Source organism: Balaenoptera musculus, chromosome 1 (assembly GCF_009873245.2).
Source record: "Balaenoptera musculus isolate JJ_BM4_2016_0621 chromosome 1, mBalMus1.pri.v3, whole genome shotgun sequence".
In the NCBI taxonomy this organism is placed as follows: domain Eukaryota; kingdom Metazoa; phylum Chordata; class Mammalia; order Artiodactyla; family Balaenopteridae; genus Balaenoptera; species Balaenoptera musculus.
In genome coordinates, this window is record NC_045785.1 from 30,302,590 (window position 1) to 30,327,320 (window position 24,731).

Below are 24,731 nucleotides of genomic sequence, written 5' to 3' on the forward strand. Positions count from 1 at the left end.
CCCGCCCCGAAGCCCCGCCCAGGCCATGAGGGCGGAGGGGAGGTTTCCATGGCGACGGCAAACAAGGCCCTGACTGTAGGGCCGCAGCTGGGCTACTACTCCCGCCGCCGCCATGATTCCCCCCGCGGACTCTCTGCTCAAGTATGACACCCCGGTGTTGGTGAGCCGGAACAAGGAGAAACGGAGCCCCAAAGTAAGGACGGGTCTCAGAAGGTGGGGGAGCACGAAGTCCGATGGGGAAAGACCGATCCCTGCCTTGAGGATCGGGAGTCCCGAGGGACAGAGGCTGCAGTGACTGGGAGTAAAGGGAATTGGGACCGAAGAAGGAGGGTGGGAGAGCGGTACAAGAAGCCCAGATGTTGGGTGACCCCAAAGGGCAGATTTAGGATGGGGAAGAAAGTCACAGGGAGATGGATAGGGCTCACCTTTTTTCACGGTAGCCCCAATAATAGATCTGTATTTTCCCAAGAATAGATCTGGGAGTGATTGCCCCATCACTAGAGCAGAGGCCTGAGCAGCTGTGCCAGAAACATTTCTTCAAGAAGATACAAGCATCAGGTTGGGGTGGAACCAAAGATTCTTTGTGGCCTCCTTCAGCTCTGAAACATAACTTCAGCTGAGAAGACGGGGGAAAGGGAGCTGGGAAGAGGGGAGGGATGTGCAGGAGAGCTGGAGCAACCCAGGGGGCCAGGGTGTGTGGAGCTGAGTGTCTGAATCACCTCCTGCCCCAACTTGTCCCTCCCTCTCAGGCTCGGCCACTGAAAGTCAGCCCTCAGCAGCCCGGACCCTCAGGTCCCGTCCCACAGCCACCAAAGACCAAGCTCCCCTCAACTTCCTGTGTCCCAGATCCTACAAAGCAGGCAGAAGAAATCTTGAATGCCATCCTGCCCCCGAGGTAAAAAAGCAGTGGCTGGGAGGAGGCCCAGGCTTTTGCATCCCTGAACTTGGGGATGTGAGAGGAGGCACCTTGTCTCTGTTTCTGACTGAGATTTCCTCCCAGCATCCTAGAGTTTCTAGAGCTTGCACTTGGCTAGATCCTGGGAATGTGGGTAGCGGGGAGACCTCTTCTCTATCTACTATCATTTCCTGAGTGCTCTCACCCAGGCTTATGGCTTTAAACATCACTTATATGCTGATTGCTCCCACAGGTCTTTCTGCAGCCCTGTCCTCTCCCCTAAACTCCAGACCTATATATTCTACTACTTCCTCATTACCTTCATGAAGATGTCTAATAGACATCTCAAACTCAACGTGTCCAAACTAAATCACAATGTCTTCCTTCCCCCAACCAGCTCATTCTCAGTCTTCTCCTTTCCACTAGGGGCGCAGGCCACCTTTCATTCCCTTTGATCTCTCACATCACGTGTCCTGTCCTTCATCACATTCTTTTGGCTTTCCCTTCAAATTATTTTCCAAATCTGACTGCTTTTTACGCTGCTTCCACCATCTATTTTTTTTTTAATTTATTTATTTGGTTGTGCTGGGTCTTAGTTGCGGCAGGTGGGCTCCTCAGTTGTGGCATGCGAACTCCCAGTTGCGGCATGCATGTGGGATCCAGCTCCCAGGGATTGAACCCGGGCCCCCTGCCTTAGGAGTGCGGAGTCCTGAGTCCTCCTCTAGGAGGCCTTCCTTCAGACTCCCTTCTAAAAGGAGAGCTCCCTTCTTCACCATCCCCTCACCCTGCTTCTTTCTTCTGCAGCCACAATGATCATTGTGATCACAATGCCTTTCAACTGTTTTATTTATTTATTTATTTATTTATTTATTTATTTATGGCTGTGTTGGGTCTTCATTTCTGTGTGAGGGCTTTCTCTAGTTGCGGCAAGTGGGGGCCACTCTTCATCGCGGTGCGCGGGCCTCTCACTATCGCGGCCTCTCTTGTTGCGGAGCACAGACTCTAGATCAACTGTTTTTATGTAATAAGTTGACAGCAGTTTTTAAAGTTATGATGGAGAGGGGAAACAGTAAAAGCCAGACTGCAATCTCCTCTGAAATGGAGGTCAAAGGAGGGGAGGGTGTTTTTCATTTGCTTCCCTTTCAACAATGCATGGAATCCTCTCCCGCATGGTGGTTCTGCCCTCAGGCCCCCCCTTGTGATTCCAGAACGTGGCTGTGTCTCTAACACAAGGTTTGCTATGGGGGGCCCATATAGGTACACACCCCCAATACATACATTCACCTCTTTCTGGTTTTAGTATATGTGCTGCTGAAGTGAGCACCATTCACCTCTTTCTGGCTGGCACAAGGTTTATAGTCCCCTGTGTCTCCTACCCACAAGTCGGTGGGAATTTCCGCTGGGCCTTCCGTTCAGATCAAGCAACAACCACCATCAATCTGCCCTCAACATGTTAGGAGTGCAAGATCTGGACCGTGGATGACGACTTCACAGAGGGTCGTGGGAGAATGAAGATAGCCTAGCCCCAAGATAGGGGCCCCGTGGAGGTGGCACAGTGGGTGTGGCTTTGGAGCCACACACTCATCAAGGGAGAAAGAGATGGAGGATTCTGGTGGGTCGGGGACAGAGCTGCCCCTCACTGCTCTCAGGCAGAGAGCGCAAAGGGCCATCTCTGCTCACATCCTGAGGACCCTGTCTGCTGGATGGGGTTCGCTCAGCCTGGCTGTGTCTGTCCCGCAGGGAGTGGGTGGAGGACACGCAGCTGTGGATCCAGCAGGTGTCCAGCATCCCCAGCACCAGGATGGATGTGGTGCACCTCCAGGAGCAGCTGGACCTGAAGCTGCAGCAGCGGCAGGCCCGGGAGACCGGCATCTGCCCGGTGCGCCGGGAGCTGTACTCGCAGTGTTTCGGTGAGCGGTCCTCGAGGGAAGCTACACCACCCTCTACTGCCTCCTTCCCTTCCCTTCGCACAGACCCAGGCCCTGAGTCCCCCGCAGCTGAAGCCTGCCCCATCCTGGAATGTCTGTCTCCCCCCACCTGCCCCACCCAGGAACTGCTAACTGTGCCCTCTTCCCCCTCTTAGCCCACCTCTCTTACCAGTCCCCCACCCCCCCTTGTCAGTCACCGTGTTCCTGACGACCTGCTGCATCTTAGTTCCCCAACCAGGGATTGAACCCGCACCCTCTGCAGTGGAAGTGTGGGACCACCAGGGAAGTCCCAATATGTTAGTCTTTTAATCAGAAAAATTTAATGTTCTATATTTATATCCATCCATCAACATTACGCCTTGGTCCAGAAAAATATTTCAGGGTGATTTGTTGTGACCCGACAGACGCAAGGATTTGAGATCTCCCTCCTCGGGTGCTGGTGTCAGATGACTGGGCCTCCGTCTAGTCTCACCAGCCCGTGTGGACTCGGACATGCAAACCGCATCCAAACACTGAGGCAGCTGCACGGGGCTAGCAGGCTACCTTCAGTCTGAGTGTGATTCTGGTTTGCCCTCCCGGTCAGCATTTATGGAGGAGATGGGTGGGCAAGCTCTACACCCTGCTGTTTCCAGCCCCAAACCAGTCCAGCCAAGGGGGCATATAAGAGTTTCCAGCTGCTTTAAAACAGCCACCATGTTTATAATGAAAAAGTCAGAATTCTTTGAATAGCACCCAGTTGCTGCCTAACGGTGGAAGAGAGGGCCCCCACGGCTGCAGACAAACCCGGGCTCTTGTCTGCCTCTGCACTGGCCAAACCAGGCTTGCTGATGGCCTGTACTCCCAAGTGCCAAGTTCAGAGCAGTGGCTGCATGGCAAGGCCCCTCCCTGAGGCCTGTCTCCAAGTGAGGAGGACATACCCTAGTGCCCTTCCGACTTCCGAGTAGGAAGGTGGTTCGCAGTAGGTGCGGTGCATCTCCCCTCCTGCCTGCCTTCTCCGACCCCGCCATGCGTGTGCCTTGGCAGATGAGCTGATCCGCGAGGTTACCATCAACTGTGCGGAGCGAGGGCTGCTGCTGCTGCGAGTCCGGGACGAGATCCGCATGACCATCGCTGCCTACCAGACCCTGTATGAGAGCAGCGTGGCATTTGGCATGAGGAAGGCGCTGCAGGCCGAGCAGGGGAAGTCAGACACGGAGAGGAAAGTGAGTGGGTTCACCAGGAGACTTTGGCCCTCTTCGACCCTTCTGTCAATCTCAGGGCCACAGCTTGTCATTCCAGCACCAAATTCCGGCCTCCTAGGTGCTCTCCCATCACCTTAGTGAGGACCCTTCAGTTCAGTGTCCCGGCCAGTCCGGTCGCGGCAGAGTTGTCTCCCCTTGGACATGCCCTGCCAGTCACCGACCTCCCACTGGGTGGCAGTACAGACCCTGGCAATGCCTTGGGTTGGACAGCTGTGTCCCAGGTCCCCTCCACCCAGGCACTCACATCACCCCGTCCACTTGGCGACGTCCCAGCATGACTGGGGATCTGCCCTCAGATTGCAGAATTAGAAACGGAAAAGCGAGATTTGGAGAGGCAAGTGAACGAACAGAAGGCAAAAGGTGAGGTCATCGAGAAGCGCGAGAGTGAGAGGAGACAGGTGGAGGAGAAGAGGCACAACGAAGAGATTCAGTTCTTGAAGCGGACTAATCAGCAGCTGAAGGTAATCGATGCCAGGCCCAGGTGGAGCTGCTGCCACCCCCATCCCCGCCCCTGGCCCTGCCAGCCAAGCAGGCCAAGCATTTGGTTCCTTGTCCTACACTGACTTTCAATACTGCCAAGGAGTAAAGGAAGCTGACTCTTTCGGGGAGAGGTGAGGGATCATTACCCAGAGTCTCTGTCCATCTCCATCTGGCTCTGAAGAGAGGCTGTATTCTCAGCTCTGAACCCCCATGACAGACACCTCAGCTGGCTCTCCAGTGGAGGATTTTTTTCCCCTTGGATAAAAGCTGCCTATCGTCTGGGAGAGGTGGCTATGTCAAGAAGCGGGACGTCTGTCCCATGGCAGCTGGCACTTTGGAGACTTCTTAGAGTGGGCTGGGTCTCTCCAGCCGGCTTTCATGGGAGAGCTTTCCTACCTGCAGTTCCGAGGCCCTGCATTTGGGGCGGGCAGGGAAGGCCCTTTGAGAGGGAAGAACCATTTCAAATCAGGAACCTTCCCGAGGTGTGTGGTCAGAGGAACTCAGCTGTAGGTGCTTTTCATCAAAGCCCTTTTGCTGATGGTATACTTTTATCCAACTGAGCTGAAGGGAGGGAGGGGGACTAGTGAAAAGGGCTGGGCAGGGGGCCAGGCTTCTGAAGCTCCAGGTTCTCTGTCTGGTCCAAAGGTTCTCAGAGGGTTGGGCCCCAAACCAGCATCATCCTCATCATCGCAACTTTCAGAAATACAAATCACTGGGCCCAGCCCAGAGCTACTGAATCAGAAACTTTGGGGTTGGGGTCCAGCAAGCCATTCTAACAAGGTCTCCAGGTGATTTTTTTTTTAACTTTTTATGATGAGAATTTTGAAACACAAAGTAGAATAATGCAATACACATCCATGTGCCCATTACAGAACTTCAATTGTCATCATTTTGCTAATCTTGCAGAAACAAGTGTTAATTATAATGAGATAAAACAGGATTCAAACTTCGTGGAAAAGAGTAAAATATACTTTTTTTTTAACCAACAAATGGTGAAGGTGGGCAGAATCACTGCATGGTGCGACAGTCTCCATTCTGATGTTTGCCAAAGTTTGAGAACCACTGCTCTAGATATATGGCCTATTGACGTTTAGTGGCTGTCTCCCATGGCCCTGGCCAGGAGGGGCCCCTAGATGTATCTCCTTTTCCTCCCTAGTTTCATAGAAGCTTACATTCTTGCGATTGGCAGGCTTGTTGGTACTACAAGCCAAGGCCAGGCATTTGAGATAAAGAAGGGCTTGAGTTAATTGCTATCGGAGGATGACATAGATTTTCTTGTTGCTGAGTTTAACAAAACAAAGAAACTTTCACAGCCAGATGTGAATCTGTTTACTTAGCAGTCTCTGAAGCTGCCTCCTTTATCTGCCATATTCTTTTATCATAAGCTCAAGTTCCTCAGTTCCTCCTATGGTATTGGCGGCAAGAGCAAAGCAGAATACCTTGGCATCTTTCTAACATTTACAAGCAACCTTGGAATCCCCAGGGTGAAGGACTCTTTAGAAGTGAGTTATTTTTATTGGCTCAAAGCTGCACTGCAAATAAAGCAGTGTTTGCAGTCCGCAGGATAGACCTACTTAGAGATCTGTTCACACACCATGACAGTGAATTATTTTACTGGCTGCCAGAGGAGCAGAGTAAATAACTCCGGAGTGTCTGAAGCTTTACATGCAAGATGGACAGCTCCCTACTCACTGGTGGCAATTTTCTCTAATTGGGTATCAGGTTGTCTCAGTGGCTAAAAATCTGCTGTTTCCCAAACCTCTTGTCCCAGCACAGAGCTCCCAGGCTCCCAAACCAGAGAGCCAAATGTTTAACTTAGCAGACATACTCAGGCTTGAAATCTGAGCCTTGAAAAACCACTATTTCAACAACTTTTATTCAATTTCCTTTTCAATGCCTTATATTATACACTGAGCAGCTATTGTATGGAAACCAGGAGAGCTCTGATTTCTCCTAATGCAGCAAGACTGAATGCCAAGCCAGAGACCAGCTAATCTAGAAAATATGGAGTTGGGAATGAAGGGAAAAACACTTGGAGTGGCAGCATTTGGATTATTCTTCCCGGAGACTTTTATCACCTCCCAGCTATTTGTGTTAGGCTGCAAGTTTCAAATATTAACGGAGTTTGTTTTTGTTTTTCAGGCCCAACTGGAAGGCATTATTGCACCAAAGAAGTGATAATTTCCATATGGGTCTCAGCAAGCACTACTACCCCATCATAAGCCCTTCGTAATAAAAAGCTTCCTGAGTGAAGCCACACCCCTCCCCTGATCCCACCTACGTATTTGTCAGAAGCCACACCACCGCCCCAGTGTTGTGCAACACCTACGGTCTGGCAGCCAGGCTCCGGGCTGGACAACAGAAGGCGGTGTGGCCCAGGAAGTCCCTGTACGTAGCCAACCTTGGGATTTGCCAACCTCAACAGTGAGACTCAGAATTCACCCCTTTTGGCTGTATCCCTCAGGTGGAGCAGCTCCTTTCTCACTGTCACTCCATACTATCACTTATTTCCAGCCACACAAAGCTGCTTCTCTGCCCTGCAATTCATCTTGTCCCTTAACCCGGGCTCCTCTGGCCTCAGTCTTGCCCTTATCTGATGTCTTTTCATCATCCCTACTCCAGTGCAGTTCTAGTACCTCATTTCGGAGTTTTCGTTTTATACCGTATCATCTTATTGCTGCTTGCCAAGTCAATGGACCCCATCCTCCTTAGTTTTGGACTGCCTGGGTAGGAGGCAATGGCAGGGTCAAACCCATGGGTTTCAAGAAAGTAAACATGTGCTGGAAAGAAATACAGGTCACGGTGTCCACCGTGAGCTGCCTGGACCTTGGCTCCTCCCCCAGCACTGATTTGTTCACCTTGCTCTGCAGACAATCAAAACCCAACCCTATAGCCTGACTAGCCCAAACCTCACACACAGTTCTAATTATTCATGACTGGGCCATGGCCTGTAGACAACTGCATTTTACTATTCCTCATAAGCTAGACTCAGTTTGGAGGTTCAGGGGTCTTCTGATTTCATAGACCCAGAAGACTAAATTAGTGACATAAATCCTTGATTCAGGGCATACCAGCAGCTCAAGGAGTGCCATCACTCAGTCAAACTTCACAACTAGCATGACTAAGAAGGCACTAACGTCTCCCCTGGGTTAGAAGGCCTCAAGTGCTCAGTGTTCCCTTGGAGAGGTGCTTGGGTCTGATACCCGTCCCGGCTAGGGCTTCCAGGCTCACTGGATGAACTGCAGTCCAACAAGAACAGCTGTGTTCCACTGAGTCAAACAAGCCCTCTACACTCTAATCTCAAATTTGAAGTCACAGCTTTTACCCTCATCCAGGTGTCCTGAGGAATTAATCCCAAGATTCCACTAAAATGCCCTGTCTGTGCTCTGTCATTTTCATGGGAAAGAACTGTGGTCACTGAGATGTGCTAGTCCCAGGACTCCTTGATAGTACAGCACTCCTGTCCTGTGAGGTTCCCCTAGCAGACTCAATGACGGCAACACAAGTTGCTGTGGCTTTTTCTTCGTATTTTAAAGCCTAGGCTCTGCACATGACATCCCTAAAATTTTCTTTTTACAGTTCTATTCCAAAGAGCTTCTGTTCTAAATTGCTCATTGCCAGTACAAAAGAAATACCACACTCCACATTTTCTAGACCTCAGGCCTGTTTCTGTCAGGTATCTCCATACGCTTGAGGAACTCACAGGGCTAATTCAAGTGTCAGAAGTTCCAGTGTTCTGAGTTCCAGCCCCATCACTGAGATCCTTGTGGGTGAGGGGCTTATCTTTATTTTCACTAGCACTGGTGAACGGTTTCAACTGTCAAATCTCAGAACAGATGCATCCACGGCCTTCAAAATGCCAACTGGGCATGAAGAAAATGAACAGAGTTTCTAACTGCGTATTTTTGTAGAATTTAATAAACAACTTTTAAAACGTTACTGCTTATGTTTCAGTTTCTAGTGTCTGTGTCTCTGCCCCTCTGAGTCACTGATCTTCTTTTTGTTCCTGTTCCTATTTTTCACGTTGTGTGTTTCGTAGTAGCGTACACCGACTTTTCTGGATCGTTGCTGCCGTGCTTCTCGCCTCCGCTGTAAAAAATGGCGCACACACACAAAGAGGGAAAAAAACCAATCAAACACTGGAAGTCATAAAACAGGCCCCTTTGTTTCTCTGTGTTCTATTCCCACGCTGCTCCCACAACTACTGGAAGCAGCGCCAACGAGGGAGAGTTCACCTCACAGACCCAAGTCTGCACTTCCATCGTAACCTGTGACCACTCCAAGTTACAGACTGTCATTTGGTCCAACCCTCATCCAACGCTTGAATCTTGTCTCCTGAGCTCCTGACAAGCGGTCCTCTGGTCTAAGGCTGATCACTCTGATAACAAGCTCTCCACCTCCGAAGAGGGCCCCCTCCAGCTCTGGAGGGCCCAGTTACAGAGCTGAACTTCACAGAAGGCGGTGATCTGTCTGCCTACACAGCTCTGCTCACATGTCATTTCCCTGAGGCCACATAAACCCAGCGGACTCTTCCAAACAGTAGTCCACGTGCTTGAGGATAGTGATCGGGAATTCCTAAAACAAGACAGAAACTCAAGGACCTTCAGGCAGCAGCTCACTCCTTGGTCCTGTTTCACTGACCTCAACTAGGTCACTTAAGACTGGGGTTTCTTGATTTCAACTCTAGACCGTTAGTTTCTGAAAGAGTGAGTCTTAAGAAATGGACTTCCCCTCTCTACACCTGGGTGATGTTTCAGACCAAAGTACATACTTCCTTAGATGTAAGCGTCCTGCGAGTTTTGTTTGACTGCTCCTCTTCCCTCTGTGCCTTCCTCTTCTTTCCCTTTTTGGTAGGTGCTGGAAACGAAACACAAGCACACACAGAGGAAAGAAACAGGAATTTGTTATTCAAAATGTGTCTGAATCCTACGGTGGGAATGAGCTTGATGTGCTGGAGGAGAAGGCAGAGGCCGGTGGGAAGGGAGTGTGGGGAGCAGAGCAGAGTAAAGCAGGACGAGCCTGGAGGCTGCCAGACCTGGGGGCGCTGAGTGGCCTTGGCGGGGTTTGCGTTTGTCTTGAAAACACACTCAATATAGGAGCTAGTAGTCCAACCACATAAAGAATAAATACATGAACCATCCTCCCCCCAGAAAAAAATTTGTCTTTGGACCCACCCTTAGATTACAATGTTAATAATGTACTTTTTTTAGAAGAATTTTCCCAAATCACCCATTTAACCCCAAGACATGTGCAGAATAAAAAGAAGAAAAGCGAATTTGTGTGATAAACAGTAAGTGGAACCAGGGTTACCTGCCAGATATGATAAATATCTGTGTGGATGACAGTACAAGAGATACTTTGGAGATTAAACTTAGATTCCCCAACGTTCTAAAGATGCAAATCACATCTACATGATTTTAATAATTTAACTGTACCTGTATCTTCTACATCTTCTTCAACTGTTCTTCTCTGTTCTTCGGATTTTGCAAAAACCACTTTACTCAGTCCCTTGGATATTCTGAAAGGGGAAGAGTAGAGTAATGAAGCCGTCCAACATTCCCCCCCACTGCCCACACAGGCGCTGACGCAGGGACCGTGACAAGCTCACAGATTAACGAAACCCCGCTCCCCTTCACGTGGTTAACACCATCGGTAGAAGCAACATTGTTTTGGCGGCTCCTGGGCATATGTAAAAGACAGAACTATCAATACTAAGCTTCTCATACTTCAGGCAGTTGAATTTGAAAAACGTACAGATCACTTCTAAAAAACGGCAATACCCTCCCCTGCCCTACAAAAACACTGCTCCAATCCTCATGGCAAGTTTCTGGGAAAGGAATGAGCAAACTGCAATTCGTGAGAAGATGAGGACGCTACCTGACTGCTGAAAACTTCTTAGCTTTGGCTTTGTTTAAAAACCTCTGGTACTTAGCAATCTTTTCATCCAGGGCTTGAATAACGGCCTTGGTGTTGTTTCCCGCGTGTCCTTCCTGGGACTCTGCGTAAGACTCTTCCTCTTCGTCTCCTTGGTGTTCCTCTTCTTCCTCCTCCTCCTCCCTCTCCGCAGAAAGGCTCTCCAGCTCTTCATCAATATCGGACATCTCCAGAGGAACGAGGTCATCCCCAGAAAACTGAGGCAGGACGTTGATTTTGCCAAAGTTCTGCCGGACCCGTGCCAGAATCTGCTGCATTTCTGAATCGGCGCCACCGTGACCGGGCTCCTCTTTTTCCTTCTCAATGATGGATTCCAACTCCTCACCTACAGTTTCTGTGACTTCCTCTGCTGGGTTGTTCTGGGTTGTTTCTGTGGCAACTTCCAAAGATGAGGAGGATGGAAGCTAGTCAGGCCGAAAAGGGGTGGGGTGGGGTGGGGAGAGAAATGGAATCAGAAAATGAAAACTGAGTTCTTTTTTTCTTTTTTTAATTTTATTTTATATTGGAGTATAGTTGATTAACAATGTTGTGTTAGTTTCAGGTGTACAGCACAGTGATTCAGTTATACATACATATGTATCTATTCTTTTTCAGTTCTTTCCTCATTTAGGTTATTACAGAATATTGAGCAGAGTTCCCTGCTGAATTTCTGAACTTACACACCCTGCTCTCAAATGAGGCAGTCCTCTTCTCAGGACTAAGGGCAAGTATCGAAAACATGCACATCTGAGTCGTACTGTTAATCTAGTTTAAGTCAACGTGCATTAAACCCTGAACCCAGCATGGAAGGATCAGAGGAATACAGCTACGGTCCCAAAGGATGCGCCAACCCTAAGAGTATTTAGCCATCAAAACCAGTCAACTCTACACTGTAGACAGGGGAGGTTCCCTACACTGTTCCTGGGGACTGCAAAGAATGGGGGTTGCTGAGAAAGCACATCCCAAATGAGCACACACCTTGGGACTTCCCTGGCCGTCCAGTGGTTAAGACTCCGTGCTCCCAATGCAGTGGGCATGGGTTCAATCCCTGGTCATAGAACTAAGATCCCACACACAGCATGGCCAAAAAAAAAAAGTGTAATTCCAAATGAGCACACACCGTAACAGAAGAATGAAGGCCCAGCTGAATGCTGAGGGCGAACGCAGCGCTAGTTTAGAAAGTGTGAGGGCAGAGGAGAGGCGCTGAGGAGGCACCTCAAAGGAAGGAAGGGTGTGAGGAAAGAGGAGGGAACCTCCTCGGAGTTCAGAACGAGCCCTGAGGCGGCCAACACTCAAAGGCCAGGCCTGTTTCGGGGAAGGGGTGGAGGGAGCGTGGGCTGGCGGCTGACGCCATTGTGCACTCACAGCTGAGGCGCGCAGAACTCAAGGGATTTTCCAAAGGCAAAGGGGGCTGCGCGAAGCACTAACTGCATCAGAAATCCATGAAATTCAGGAAACTATACAAAACTCGTATGTACGTTTCCGCACATTTTTCTGGTAAGGTGGTTTTTAGCCTTTGGATTCTCAAGGGGGTTGCTGCCACCACCAAAAAGAGGAAAGGAGAGTCATGGAGCGGGGGCCGGGGACGACGGACACTGACTATCTCAACTTAATGACCAGACGTGGAGGAAGAGTTAGAGCAAGGCCACCATTCCCGCACAGGGCCACACGGGCGCAGGGGCGGCCTCCTTGGGTCAGAGGCCTCGGCCACGTGGCCCGCCCACGACGTCCTCCCAGAGCCACGACACACCAGGCTCGCTCCGCCTCGGGTGCGCTGCTCCCCACGCCTGCAACGCTCGCCTCTCGTGACACCTGCGGAGCTCCTGCCCCCCATCACTAGGGCCCCCCCTAAAAGGCCACTTCCTCAGAGGCCATCTCTGACCACCCCACGTACGAGGCACTGCTCTGTCTCCCACAAACCCCTAACACTGCTTTAGCCTCCCTCACAGCAATCAGTACGTTACATCCATATCTGTTTACTACGTGTCTCCCTGTAGGACAATAAAAGTGCGCATTTGGTCCTTGACCCCCAGTTCCTGGCACAAGAACTCCTAAAACCCTTGGAATCTCCCAGGTTAAGACAGGGGTGTCTTGCTTTTGTTAGTTGTAATAAGCCCCTCTCCTAAGTTATGCTAATGAGATGACTGTGGTGGGACCTAGCTTCAGACTGGGGGCTGGTCACCGGAGAGCCCAAGCAATTGCTGAGAGGGCTGGAGGTTGAGTTCAATCACCAGTGGCTGATGATCTAGTCAAACGTGCCTACGTAATGAAGGCTGAACTTACACACCTTGCATACAAACCCTTAAGGACGGATGGGCTCTGGGGAGCTTCTGGGTTGGTGAACACAATGACGTGCTGGGAGGGTGGCCTGCCTGGAGAGGGCATGGAAACTCCACACCACCATCTACCCCATACTTTGCCCTATGCACCTCTTCCATTTGGCTGTTCCTGACTTGTATCTTTTGTAATAAACCGGTAGTCATAAGCAAACCACTTTCCTGAGTTCCGTGAGTCCTTTCAGCAAATTATCAAACCTGGGAACCTCTGAATTTGTAGCCAGCTGGGTAGAAGCGTGGGTAGCCTGAGAACCCCATCTGCAGCTGGCATCTGAAGTTGGGGTAGTCTTGTGGGATTCAGCCCTTAACCTGTGGGGTCTGCACTAACTCTGGCAGTTACTGGACACCCAGTTGGTGTCAGAGGCTTGCATAACGGTTATGGAAAATTGAAAGCTATTTGGTATCAGAAAACACCAAATACTCCTCCACTGGCATGTGTATGCGTGCGTGTGCACGTGTGTGTGTGTACGTGCAGAAGGGCAGGGCCTCGTCCCGCAGTACTGGTTGTTTGGTGGTTTTAGTGGGGAGAAGGGAAAAGGTTGAGTAACATCAGTTTCAGATATGTTGATTTTGAAATGTTGGAGAAAATATTCAACTGGAAATTTATAGCTGACAATGGAAACTCTGGGAATGGAGCCCAGTGAGAGAAAACCAGAGAAATATGGACCCAAAAGACTAGCATGGAAGCAGAACTTAAAGCCACTTCTTCAAGATACTTGGCTGAGCTCTGAAAAAGACCCTAGAAATAGAAAGGCAAAGTGCCAAAGTTGGAGCCCTGAGCAGTCCACTGCCGGGGGGAGGGACATGGAACAGTAGGGAAGCTTTTCAATCTAGCCCAGAGGCCCCAAACCTAAGACTTTCCCTGAGCATCCACTGTACCACTCTCCTTTCCCACCTGACCACGAGCTTCTTGAGGGCAAGGACCATGTTAATTATTCCTATGCTCCCAGTTCCTGGCACATGGTTGGGCATAATGTCTATGAAACAAAAGAATCTTGGAAATGCCTGTTCTTCAAGCAGAAGAAAAGACACAAAAACCACAAGAGCACTCACATTGAATAAGCCCTCCTTTTTCAAGGCCCTGAAAACTGGCATTTATACTCAGGCTTCTATCATACATCTACTTCCTGGTCACCCCCCCACCAGGTCACAGCAGTGGCACCCTGGGATGGGAGACACTGCAGCTGAAAGTTCTACCCTAAAGGAAGAAGATGGTGGTCCAAAGACACACCACACCCAGGTCACTAACCATGCTTCCTGAGAGAGGGGTCCACCCTTTTCTTACCTGGGGGGCTACAGGGGGCTCTGCATTGGGCGGCTTGACAAAGAAAGGAATCCGGCCCCTCTGCCAGTCATTGAGGACCATCTTCCCCACAGTCCGCAGGTCAGGCTCTCCACCCTGAAATGTCGCAGGAAGAGGCCCAATTAAATTCAAACAACATAACCACCTCCTGGTTTGGAAGCATGGCGGCGGTCCCAGTTGGCACCATCTACCTGCCAAGTTTCGCACTTCATACTGCTCACACATGCATATAAAAAAGGTCCACACCACACACGCACACACCTGCAGCACGTCCCAGTCTGAATTCTCACAAATCCTAGCTTACCTTCAGTAACTTCCCCGTCCGGAAAGCTAGCTTCTCAAGAAAGTCCTCAGCGTTCTCCCAAGAATCAATTTTGTACATCTTGGTGATATATTCTGGCTTTGCTCGTTCAAGTACAGCACCAATGTGGTCTTCAGGAGTCTTAATTTTTTCAACTTGAACCTAAATGTTCATAGGAAAGCTCTTGCTTACAAACTTGATTATGGAAGGAGTGAAGTTCCCAGTGTTCTCTGTAACCATATCGGAAAACAGATTTCAATGCCTCAAAGCAAGCGGGGCCTGGCAGGAGCTTGTCCTGGAGGTGGCGAGATGCAGTTGGCTGAAAGGAGTGCCATGGAAAGCCGACCACAGCCGCGGAGCCCAGAACTCAGCTCTAACCCCGGCTCACCACAAACTGACGGTGTGACTTCCGCAAGTAGTTTAAACTGGAACCCTTCGTGCTACTGACTTGCAGAAATGGTTAAAAGTCCACCCATCCCAGGACACAAAGAGAAGGGAATAGTTTAAGAAAGAAGGGGAGGAACTGCACAGGATGTATAGCCAGAAGCACTGGTTAAGGTTAAGTGGAACCATTTAAAGCTCTCGGTCGTCTTCAGAAACAAGTGAGGAAATGACCGAGTTCCAAAATGACTCAACCCATAAACCCATGAAGATGAATTATCACTAAACATAAACAGGCCGTGCTTCCCTTTGGAGCCCGTGTGTAAACGACAAACTCTTTTGTGGGATGACATTGACCAGATATGCCCACGGTTCCACTAACTCCTCAAACAGGCTTAAGTGGAATGGAGAGACTGCCCTGTTCAGTGTCATGTTCCTCTAGTTTGGTCAGACAGGCTGACCCCAAACTGTCTGCTGAATGAGTAAGAAGCAAAGGTATCCAGAGTTCCCCACAGAGCGCTGGCCCCAAAAGGCAAACAAAGAGCCTCTCGGGACCAAAATACTCACCACTCCTTTCAGCACAATGTCCGTCTCTGAGTCCTCAGACGGGTAAACCACACCGGGACAGTCGATAAGGAATATCCGGCGCATCAAGGTAATATACTGCCAGACCTAAAAAGCAGAGACTTCCCCAGGTCAGTCCCTGAAAGCGATTTCACAAACCCCTGATGCTCAAGAAACTAGAGAGGCGGGTAGGGGTCAGAGAGGAGCAACCTGCTGGGTAATGAAGCTCCAAAGCCCCTCCTCTCTTTGGGCCGCGCATGAGGCACTTCCACGAGGCATAAACTATCGTTTCCAACAGCTAAGGGTCTAAAAATAATGCAGAGGCAGGATCTCCATCTAGTATTGTGCAATAATGTCCAGTAAAGCTTTTTCTGATTTTTAAAAGTACTCCTGGAAGATTAATACTGCTTGGCCCCTGTTCCTTTCAGCAGAACCATGGTGCTTCCCAAATACCCTGTGTTCCAGGGTAGGACCCCCAACCAACAGAATCTACCCTAAAATTGAGTTTTCTTTCTTAACCCAGGCACCAAATATTCTTGGGTTAGTTTTGTTTATCAAAGCAGAAGGTTGGAGTGACAATTTAAAACAGACTCAAATGGCACATACCAAACCATGCCAAAGCCAGGCAGTGGCACACAAAGTACTCTTAGCCTTATTGAAAAGGGCAGAAACAGCTCCAGGACATTGCCAACTATTATATGGAGGCTAAACTCCCAATGGTGATCTTCATCCAAGAGAAGCAGATAGACATCTCCATGTCCTGAATTATCACCCTCCATGGAAATAGAATAAGTCAAAGTAAATAAGACCCCCTCGAGCCAGACATACCTTTGTTTCACCTGCAATGGGGGCCACATTGCAAACTTTCTTGGAGCGCAGTGTGTTTATGACAGAGCTCTTGCCAACATTTGGATAGCCAATGAACCCCACGCTGATCTGTTTCTTGTCAGTGTGCAACTGTTCAAAAAAAAAGAATACACACCACATACACGCAGAGTGAACATCCCATGGGACAAACAGGTTGTGTTACTTTGCTACCATAAAGAATACAGTACAAAACTATTGCTACGACTTGATTTAAAACCCAGACACACCCCACCTGCACAGTCTGCGTGGGCTGCATACACATACTCATTAATAAATCAGAGGTGAGTCAGCTAGCTCCTCGGTCACTCATGTGCAATTATTCTTGAATGTTTTAAGGTTAAAAGTATGTAGGTTGAGAAACAAAGGAAGAAATAGCTTGTTAGTCATCAGTTTAGAAGAACACCATCCACTGATAAAACGTCTTCAGGGAAGAGAACCTCAGCAGATGCAGCAACCGAAATCCCAAGACCCATCCCTCCTCTTCTCTGCACAACATATTTTGCATTTTCACTGCTAAAACTAAACAACAAAAGAAAAGAAAGGCAGCTTCAAAAGCTAGATCACTGGGTGAAAGTCTCAAAGAGGCAGAGGTCAGGAAGAGTTTACAAACGGATGGGGACTTCTGACTAGAGACGGTGGACTGCACACCCCTGCCCACCTCACTCCCTCCACGAACTCCACCGGAACCACAGCCGTGGGAATTAACACACACACACCCATAGAGCCAAACATATAAAACCAAAGCATGCGCTGGAGATGAGACAGAACAAACTAATGTGTGATGTTAACAGAAGACCAGCAGTTAAAAAGTAGTATCTAACTTGGCCCACTACAAAATATGAAAGCTACATGGCTACAAAGGTAGAAAAACTAAAAGTGCAGCAAATATACTGCCAATGAATCACGAAAGACCTTGGGAATCAGCAGTACAGACCCCTCTAAGGGTGGGACTGAAATCCAGAAGACTGACCAGTGGACCGTCTGTAGAAATAGTCACACCTCTCCTTCCCCTCCCTCGCCTGGCATGGGTGCCCAACTTCTCTACCCCAGAGCCTTAGGAGAGATAATGACTCTTTTGAAACCCTGCATGTCTGAAAATATCTTTAATTTTCAGACCTGAAAGGGACCCTAGATTTAGAGATAACAGTAATTGAAAGCAAGTGTTCCCAGAGTGATTAGTTGAAAGTCTAAATGTTGAATAGTACAACCCCAGGCTCCTACTCCCACTGAGTTCCCAGAACCCTGGCAGCCAGGTCTATATACGCCCAAGCTGGAGACAGGAAGACTCCTTTCTAGGGAAACTCACAGGCCCAGGAGTAAAGACCTACAGACGGGACTTCCCTGGTGGTCCAGTGGTTGGGACACCATGCTTCCACTGCAGGGTACACGGGCTCGATCCCTGGTTGGGGAACTAAGATCCCACATGCCGTGCAGTGCGGCCAAAACAAAAAACAAACAAAAAACCCATCCTACAGACACTGACATCTAGAGTGTCCCCCAACAAAATACTGGGTTTCTGCCCAGTCACCTACAGTGAAATCTCTCATTCAACAAGCCCACCCTCTGCATAAAGTCTATTTAGCCTTTTTTTGGTGGCTCACTCTTAAATGAGTGGAGAACCAAGAATAACCAGACATCTGAAGTGTGACTCTAGTAGAAAAGACAGAAAAACAGCAACTTGGAGGAAACAGTGTCAATGTAGGAAAATGTAGAGGAAAATTTCCAAATACCACTATCATTGTTCTCAGAGACAGAGAAGCCAGTGCATCCGTGAAACAAGAACAGGCTATAAAAGGGAGCAGGGCAATTCATAAACAAGAGCTTTCAGAAATTACAAATTAAAAGTGAGAGGCAAAATAAATCTGGCGAAAGAACAGCTAAATGATCAAGTCAAGGAAACTTCCCAGAAAATAGGGTAAAATGTCATAAATGTACTGAAACAAAGAAAAGATAAGAAAATTCAAGAATTGGGACTTCCCTGGCAGTCCACTGGTTAGGACTCTGCGCTTCCACTGCAGGGGGCACGGGTTCCATCCCTGGTAAGGAAACTAAGATCTCACAAGCCGCGAGGCGAGGCCAGAAAAAAAAGAATGAAAATTCAAGAATTAAACCAGGAGATAAAACCAAATTCCTGAACAAGAACAGAGATGAATGGGGGGCATGGCGTGGGGTGGTTTCCAAAAAACAGTATAGGACAAATAACAGACTAAAAGTCCCATCCATGCCTAGCTCACTGAACAATAAAAGACCCACCTTAAAGCACATCGTTGGGACATTGTAAAACAGGAATTTTTTTCAAAAAAGATCTCAGCCACAAAGGATTAGGAGTCAGAACGGTCTCAGATTTCTCAATGGCAACATCGGAAGCCAGAAAACAATGCAATGTGGTGTCTTCAACATTCTAAGAAGAAATGGTGTGAGGGTAGTATGAAGAAATTTACAGAATGCAAGGTCTCAAAAAATGTTCCTTCTAAGCACTCCTTTTCAGAAGGCTTTTGGAAAACATGTTCCATCAAAAGGAAGGAGTAGGACTTCCTTGGTGGCGCAGTGGTTAAGAATCCGCCTGCCAATGCAGGGACACAGGTTTGAGCCCTGGTCGGGGAAGATCCCACATGCCGCGAAGCAACTAGGCCCGTGTGCCACAACTACTGAGCCTGTGCTCTAGAGCCCGAGAGCCACAACTACTGAGCCTGCGTGCCACAACTACTGAAGCCCATGGGCCTAGAGCCCGTGCTCCACAACGAGAAGCCACCACAAGGAGAAGCCCGCGCACCACAATGAAGAGTAGCCCCAGCTCGCCACAACTAGAGAAAGCACAGCAACGAAGACCCAACACAGCCAAAAATAAATAAATACATAAATTAAAAAAAACAAAAACAAAAACAAAAAAGGAAGGAGTAAACCAAGAAAGAAAAGGGATCCAGTGAACAAGGGCAACACAGGGAACAGCCACGGGAATCCCGCATTCGGATGACGGGGAAAGGAAGTCCCAGGAAGACCCAGCAGCGGCCCGGGGAGCAGCCGGTGCACCTGCAAGGGAGGCGCCAGACACTCTGAAAGATCCCACGCTACCAGAGGATTTGGTGATATGTCAGTGACAAATAAAACGGAGCTAATTAACACCAGATAAAACAGAAGGTCCTATTAGAAAGGAATTACAATCATAGCACTGTGGATCAGCAAGGACTGACACTTCAGTCACAATAACCTAAACACTAAATGAGTAATAGTTTAGCCAAATGTCGTACAAGGACAGAGGGAGTGGAGAGGGAGGACGGGGGTAGGAAATCTAACCCTCATTTTCCATAGTAGGAACTTAACAAATACATAAAACTGAGGGGGGTGTGAGATGAAGAAATAGATTCATAAGCATACATAAAAAATACGGAAAAAATACCAGAAGTAACAGCTACGAGTTGGACGAGCTCCTTCTGGGAAGTGGGGAAGGGTGGGACAGAGGACAGGTGTCCTTTGTTAGAAGCCAGGTAAGATTAAATGAACACACAAATACAAAGTTGCAGGTACAGAACATGAAGCTTCAAGAACGTGTGCTTTCAGGGCCTCCCTGAGGAACCAGCACCTGACCAGGGATCAGAGGCTGGAGTTCGGCAGGGTGCCTCCCAGGCAGAGGGAAGAGAAATGCACAGCCCGGGAGCCCAGAGTGGGGACACAGTGTGGGGAGGGGGCCCGTCGTCATCACCGAGCAGAGGGTGGACCATCCGGTGCCAGGGACACGGCAGAAAGGGAAGCGACGTTTGTCAGGGATGGGGGTACAGGCTGAGCTAGAGAGTATTTCAGAATCCCTTGTAATCCTGAGGCTCTGTGAGTGTTCACATCTCCAGAACACACTGTCCTCACTACCGAGAAGATGTGGAAGGTGAGGCTGGTAACTCTGACACACCCTGGGAAGAGAAATTCTCACACAAACCCACAGCTGCAGGGGGGACAGGTCAGGTCGCAATACCTTTCCAAACTGCCGCAGAAGCTGAATAAATGCTCCTTTGCCAAAGGGGTTAGTAAGACTTGAGTGGAAAGCAAGTGTCGGGTAATCTTGGGAGAGGATGGCAACCCATCGTTTCTAAAGGGAGAAAAGAAAAGAAGCTGGTAAACTGTGAGCTGTTTATTTACAACATAGGAAGAACCAGAGCTTGAATAACAGGATGGTACTTCAAATACACAGTTGTCTAAGGAAAATGTTAGCTGTAATTCTTTGAAATATTTTTTTCAAGTATGACAGTTGACCCTTTGTCTTTTTTTTTTTTTTTAATTTATTTATTTTTGGCTGCATTGGGTCTTTGTTGCTGCGCAGGGGCTTTCTCTAGTTGTGGTGAGCGGGGGCTACTCTTCGTTGCGGTGCACAGGCTTCTCATCACGGTGGCTTCTCTTGTCACAGAGCACGGGCTCTAGGCCCATGGGCTTCAGTAGTTGTGGCATGCAGGCTCAGTAGTTGTGGCACACGGGCGTAGCTGCTCCGCGGCACGTGGGATCTTCCCAGACCAGGGCTTGAACCTGTGTCCCCTACATCGGCAGGCAGATTCTTGACCACTGCGCCACCAGGGAAGCCTGTCTTTTGTCTTATAAACACAAAACAATATTCCAAAAATGCTTTCATTGCTACTAAATGCAACTAATGTTAACATAATGTGAAACAGACCTGGGGCCTCGGCAGCCGCCCCTTCTGAAGGGCGCACACCGTTCATCCTATGGGCACTGCAGCTGTCCCACTGCCAACCACCAAGGGTCAAAGGTAACTGCCCAGGACTTCCCTGGTGGTGCAGTGGGTAAGAATCCGCCTGCCAATGCAGGGGACATGGGTTTGAGCCCTGGTCCGGGAAGATCCCACATGCCGCGGAGCCACTAAGCCCATGCGCCACAACTACTGAGCCTGCGAGCCACAACTACTGAGCCCACATGCCACAACTACTGAAGCCCGCGCGCCTAGAGCCCATGCTCTGCGACAAGAGAAGCCACCGTGATGAGAAGCATGCGCACCACAATGAAGAGCAGCCCCTGCTCACCACAACTAGAGAAAGCCGGCGCACAGCAACGAAGACCCAACGCAGCCAGAAATAAATGAATAAATAAAAAAAATTTTAAAAAAAGGTAACTGCCCAACATCAATGAAGCCCATTTTAGTTTTGTTTTCGATGAGAACACTTGAATGACTACACCCTCAATAGTGCAACACCTTAACTGCTGCCCCAAATCCTAGAGACCACGACACTGACTTATTCATGGGTAACTCAGAGCCTGCACAAGCCGTGTGGCCTTGGTCATCTGTTTTGCATTAGCAACTGTACTTACCGTTGCCCAGGTTGGAACAAGGTCACATTTGTTAAGAACAAAAATGAGGTGTTTCCAGGGTTTCTCCTTTTTCAAGTAAGTCTCAATGTGAGGGGAACGGGTACCCATTGGATCTCTAGCATCAAGAACTTGAACTACAACATCTGATGAATCTATCACCTGCAAATTCAAAGAGGCAAAAGTGACTTGCTACAGGAGTACAAGGGCAAAATGAAAGAGAGAAGACATTTAAGGGAACCTGGGAAAAATAAAGCAACAATAGAGATAACCTCTCAACAGTCTTATGAGGAGAGCAGGTGGTGGCAGCTAATCTCAAAGCCCAGGGATCAGTACTCGAAAAATTGTTTTCATCCTGTGGGTATCTGAAACTTGTTGAATTCCAAATAGAACTAGCTTGGATGAAACCGGTCTATTTCACGACTGCTATGCATTAGTGAGTAGAACCATTTACTTCTTCTTTTTTAAAAAAATATTTCATTTATTTATTTGGTTGCACTGGGTCTTAGCTGCGGCTCGAGGGCTCCTTAGCTGCAGCAGGCTCCTTAGTTGTGGCATGCGAACTCTTAGCTGCTGCATGCATGTGGGATCTAGTTTCCTGACCAGGGATCGAACCCAGGCCCCCTGCACTGGGAGTGCAGAGTCCTATCCACCGCACCACCAGGGTAGTCCCTCATTTACTTCTTAGACCTCTAAGTTTCCATGTTATAGGTTTTGAGTATTTTATAAAAAAACTAAAAAAGTTTGTTTGCTTTCATGGTACTAGTTTCCTATCATGTTACTATTTGATTATGTGACTATGCTTGAAAGTCTTCGTTACCGAGAATATTATTCGAGTGTGGACCTAAAACTCAGCCGGCTGAAGAGAACTAGACCAGGACTCAGGAGACACAAAGCCTCTTGCACTAACTACCTGGGTAAGCTGGGGAAGGTATTCAAGCTTTCTAGACTTGAATTCTCATCTGTAAAATGAGAGGGCTGGACTAAGTAACTCAAAAATTCTCATGCAGCTCTAACCATGTATAATGAATCTCAACAAGAATATCATTTAGCAGGTAATCCAAAGAAATATTAACAGAGAATATGTGAATCTATGCAATGTGGTTGTTACTATTATATGAGTAATAAAAAAATGCAGTTATCTAGAACAATGGTAGTATGTGCACGGCCATATCCATCCTGGAGGTGGAATTTGTATTGACAGAGCTTCAATAGATCCAAGTCAGTTTTCTCATATAAGATCATGAAAGCCAAAGGAACCATTCAGTGAGATAGAATTTAAAGTCTTACCTTGTAGAGTTCACCCCATATTCTTTTAGACTGTCCCTTTTTATATATCTCTTCTTGGGCTTCATTTCTAAATAAGAAAAGACCCAAAGTGAGCAAATGAAGCACTATAAAGATTACAAGGATGTTTCAGGGAAAAAACCATGTGCCAAGGGAAAGCGGTATCAAAACTAGTATCAACATCACTAATTATTAGAGAAATGCAAATCAAAACTACAATGAGGTATCACCTCACTCCGGTCAGAATGGCCATCATCAAAAAATCTATAAACAATAAATGCTGGAGAGGGTGTGGAGAAAAGAGAAGCCTCCTACACCGTTGGTGGGAATGTAGATTGGTACAGCCACTATGGAGAACAGTATAGAGGTCCCTTAAAAAACTAAAAATAGAGCTACCATACGACCCAGCAATCCCACTTCTAGGCATATATCCAGAGAAAACCATAATTCGAAAGGAAGCACGCACCCCGATGTTCATTGCAGCACTATTTACAATAGCCAGGACGTGGAAGCAACCCAAACGTTCATCGAGAGAGGAATGGATAAAGAAGATGTGGTACACATATAGAATGGAATATCACTCAGCCATAAAAAGGAATGAAGTAGTGCCATTTGCAGAGACATGGATGGACCCAGAGATTGTCATACAGACTGAAGTAAGTCAGAAAGAGAAAGACAAATATCGTATAATATCGTTTATACGTGGAATCTAGAAAAATGGTACAGACGAACTTATTTGCAAAGCGGAAATAGAGTCACAGATGTAGAAAACAAACCTATGGTTACCAACGGGGGAAGGGGGGGTAGGATGAACTGGGAGATTACGATTGACATATATACACTACTATGTATAAAACAGATAACTAATGAGAACCTACTGTACAGCACAGGGAACTCTACTCAACGCTCTGTGGTGACCTAAATGGGATGGAAATCTAAAAGAGTAGATATATGTATATGTATAACTGATTCACTTTGTTGTACAGCAGAAACTAATACAACATTGTAAAGCAACTATACTCCAATAAAAATTAAAACGAAACAAAAAAAAACAACTAGCTGTAGACGGACCAAAATTAGACTTAATTTAAAAAATGACTATATCCAAATGCCCATCGACAGATGAATAAAAATAAATGTCGCGTATACATAACGGAATACTGTTCAGCAATACAAACAAATAAAGTACTGATACACGATACAACATGGATGACCTTGAAGACATTATGCTAATGAAATACGCCAGATACAAAAGGACAAATACCGTACAAGTGCACTTACATGAAGTACTATTTAAGAGAGAAGTTAAACTCATAAGAGACAGAGAACAGAATGGTGGTTGCCAGGGGCTGAGGAGAGGGGGGAATGGGGAATCAGTGCTGGATGGGTACAGAGTTTCAGTTTGGAATGATGTGAAAAAATTCTAGCAATGGATAGTGGTAATGGTTGCATAGCCATGTGAATGTACTTAATGCCACTAAATTGGATGCTTAAAAATGATTAAAATGGGACTTCCCTGGTGGCGCAGTGGTTAACAATCCGCCTGCCAATGCAGGGGACACGGGTTCCAGTCCTGGTCCAGGAAGATCCCACATGCCACAGAGCAACTAAGCCCGTGAGCCACAATGACTGAGCCTGTGCTCTAGAGCCTGCAAGCCACAACTACTGAGCCTGTGTGCCACAACTACTGAAGCCCACACACCTAGAGCCCGTGCTCTGCAACAAGAGAAGCCACTGCAATGAGAAGCTCAAGCACCGCAATGAAGAGTAGCCCCTGGTCGCCACAACTAAAGAAAGCCTGCGCGCAGCAAAGAAGACCCAACACAGCCAAAAATAAATAAATAATTTTTAAAAAAGATTAAAATGGTAAATTTTGTTATGTATATTTTACCACAATAAATTTAATTAAAAAAACAAAAGCAACTATAATTAGG

The 24,731-nt window shown here is 47.8% G+C and overlaps 2 protein-coding genes across 2 annotated transcripts in view; one reads left to right on the forward strand and one right to left on the reverse strand.

Moving 5' to 3' along the window:
* Positions 1 to 33: 33 nt before the first annotated feature.
* On the forward strand, positions 34 to 7,290 carry DNALI1 (dynein axonemal light intermediate chain 1). The gene is made up of 6 exons (XM_036862860.1): positions 34 to 193; positions 750 to 895; positions 2,636 to 2,805; positions 3,847 to 4,025; positions 4,361 to 4,525; positions 6,687 to 7,290. Exons 1-6 carry the CDS (start codon positions 113 to 115, stop codon positions 6,720 to 6,722), a joined length of 777 nt encoding a protein of 258 aa, XP_036718755.1. The 5' UTR covers positions 34 to 112; the 3' UTR covers positions 6,723 to 7,290.
* Positions 5,526 to 24,731, reverse strand: part of GNL2 (G protein nucleolar 2) — a 29,122-nt gene continuing 9,916 nt past the window's right edge. Inside the window, exons 6-16 of the mRNA XM_036862851.1 lie at positions 22,801 to 22,867; positions 21,514 to 21,672; positions 20,174 to 20,287; positions 16,171 to 16,299; positions 15,346 to 15,450; positions 14,401 to 14,559; positions 14,079 to 14,192; positions 10,422 to 10,882; positions 9,980 to 10,062; positions 9,316 to 9,401; positions 5,526 to 8,633 (exon numbers count right to left, since the gene is read on the reverse strand). Of these exons, the coding sequence (XP_036718746.1) occupies positions 8,502 to 8,633; positions 9,316 to 9,401; positions 9,980 to 10,062; positions 10,422 to 10,882; positions 14,079 to 14,192; positions 14,401 to 14,559; positions 15,346 to 15,450; positions 16,171 to 16,299; positions 20,174 to 20,287; positions 21,514 to 21,672; positions 22,801 to 22,867 (1,609 nt within the window). The 3' untranslated portion in view covers positions 5,526 to 8,501. The remainder of the gene's footprint in view (positions 8,634 to 9,315; positions 9,402 to 9,979; positions 10,063 to 10,421; positions 10,883 to 14,078; positions 14,193 to 14,400; positions 14,560 to 15,345; positions 15,451 to 16,170; positions 16,300 to 20,173; positions 20,288 to 21,513; positions 21,673 to 22,800; positions 22,868 to 24,731) is intronic.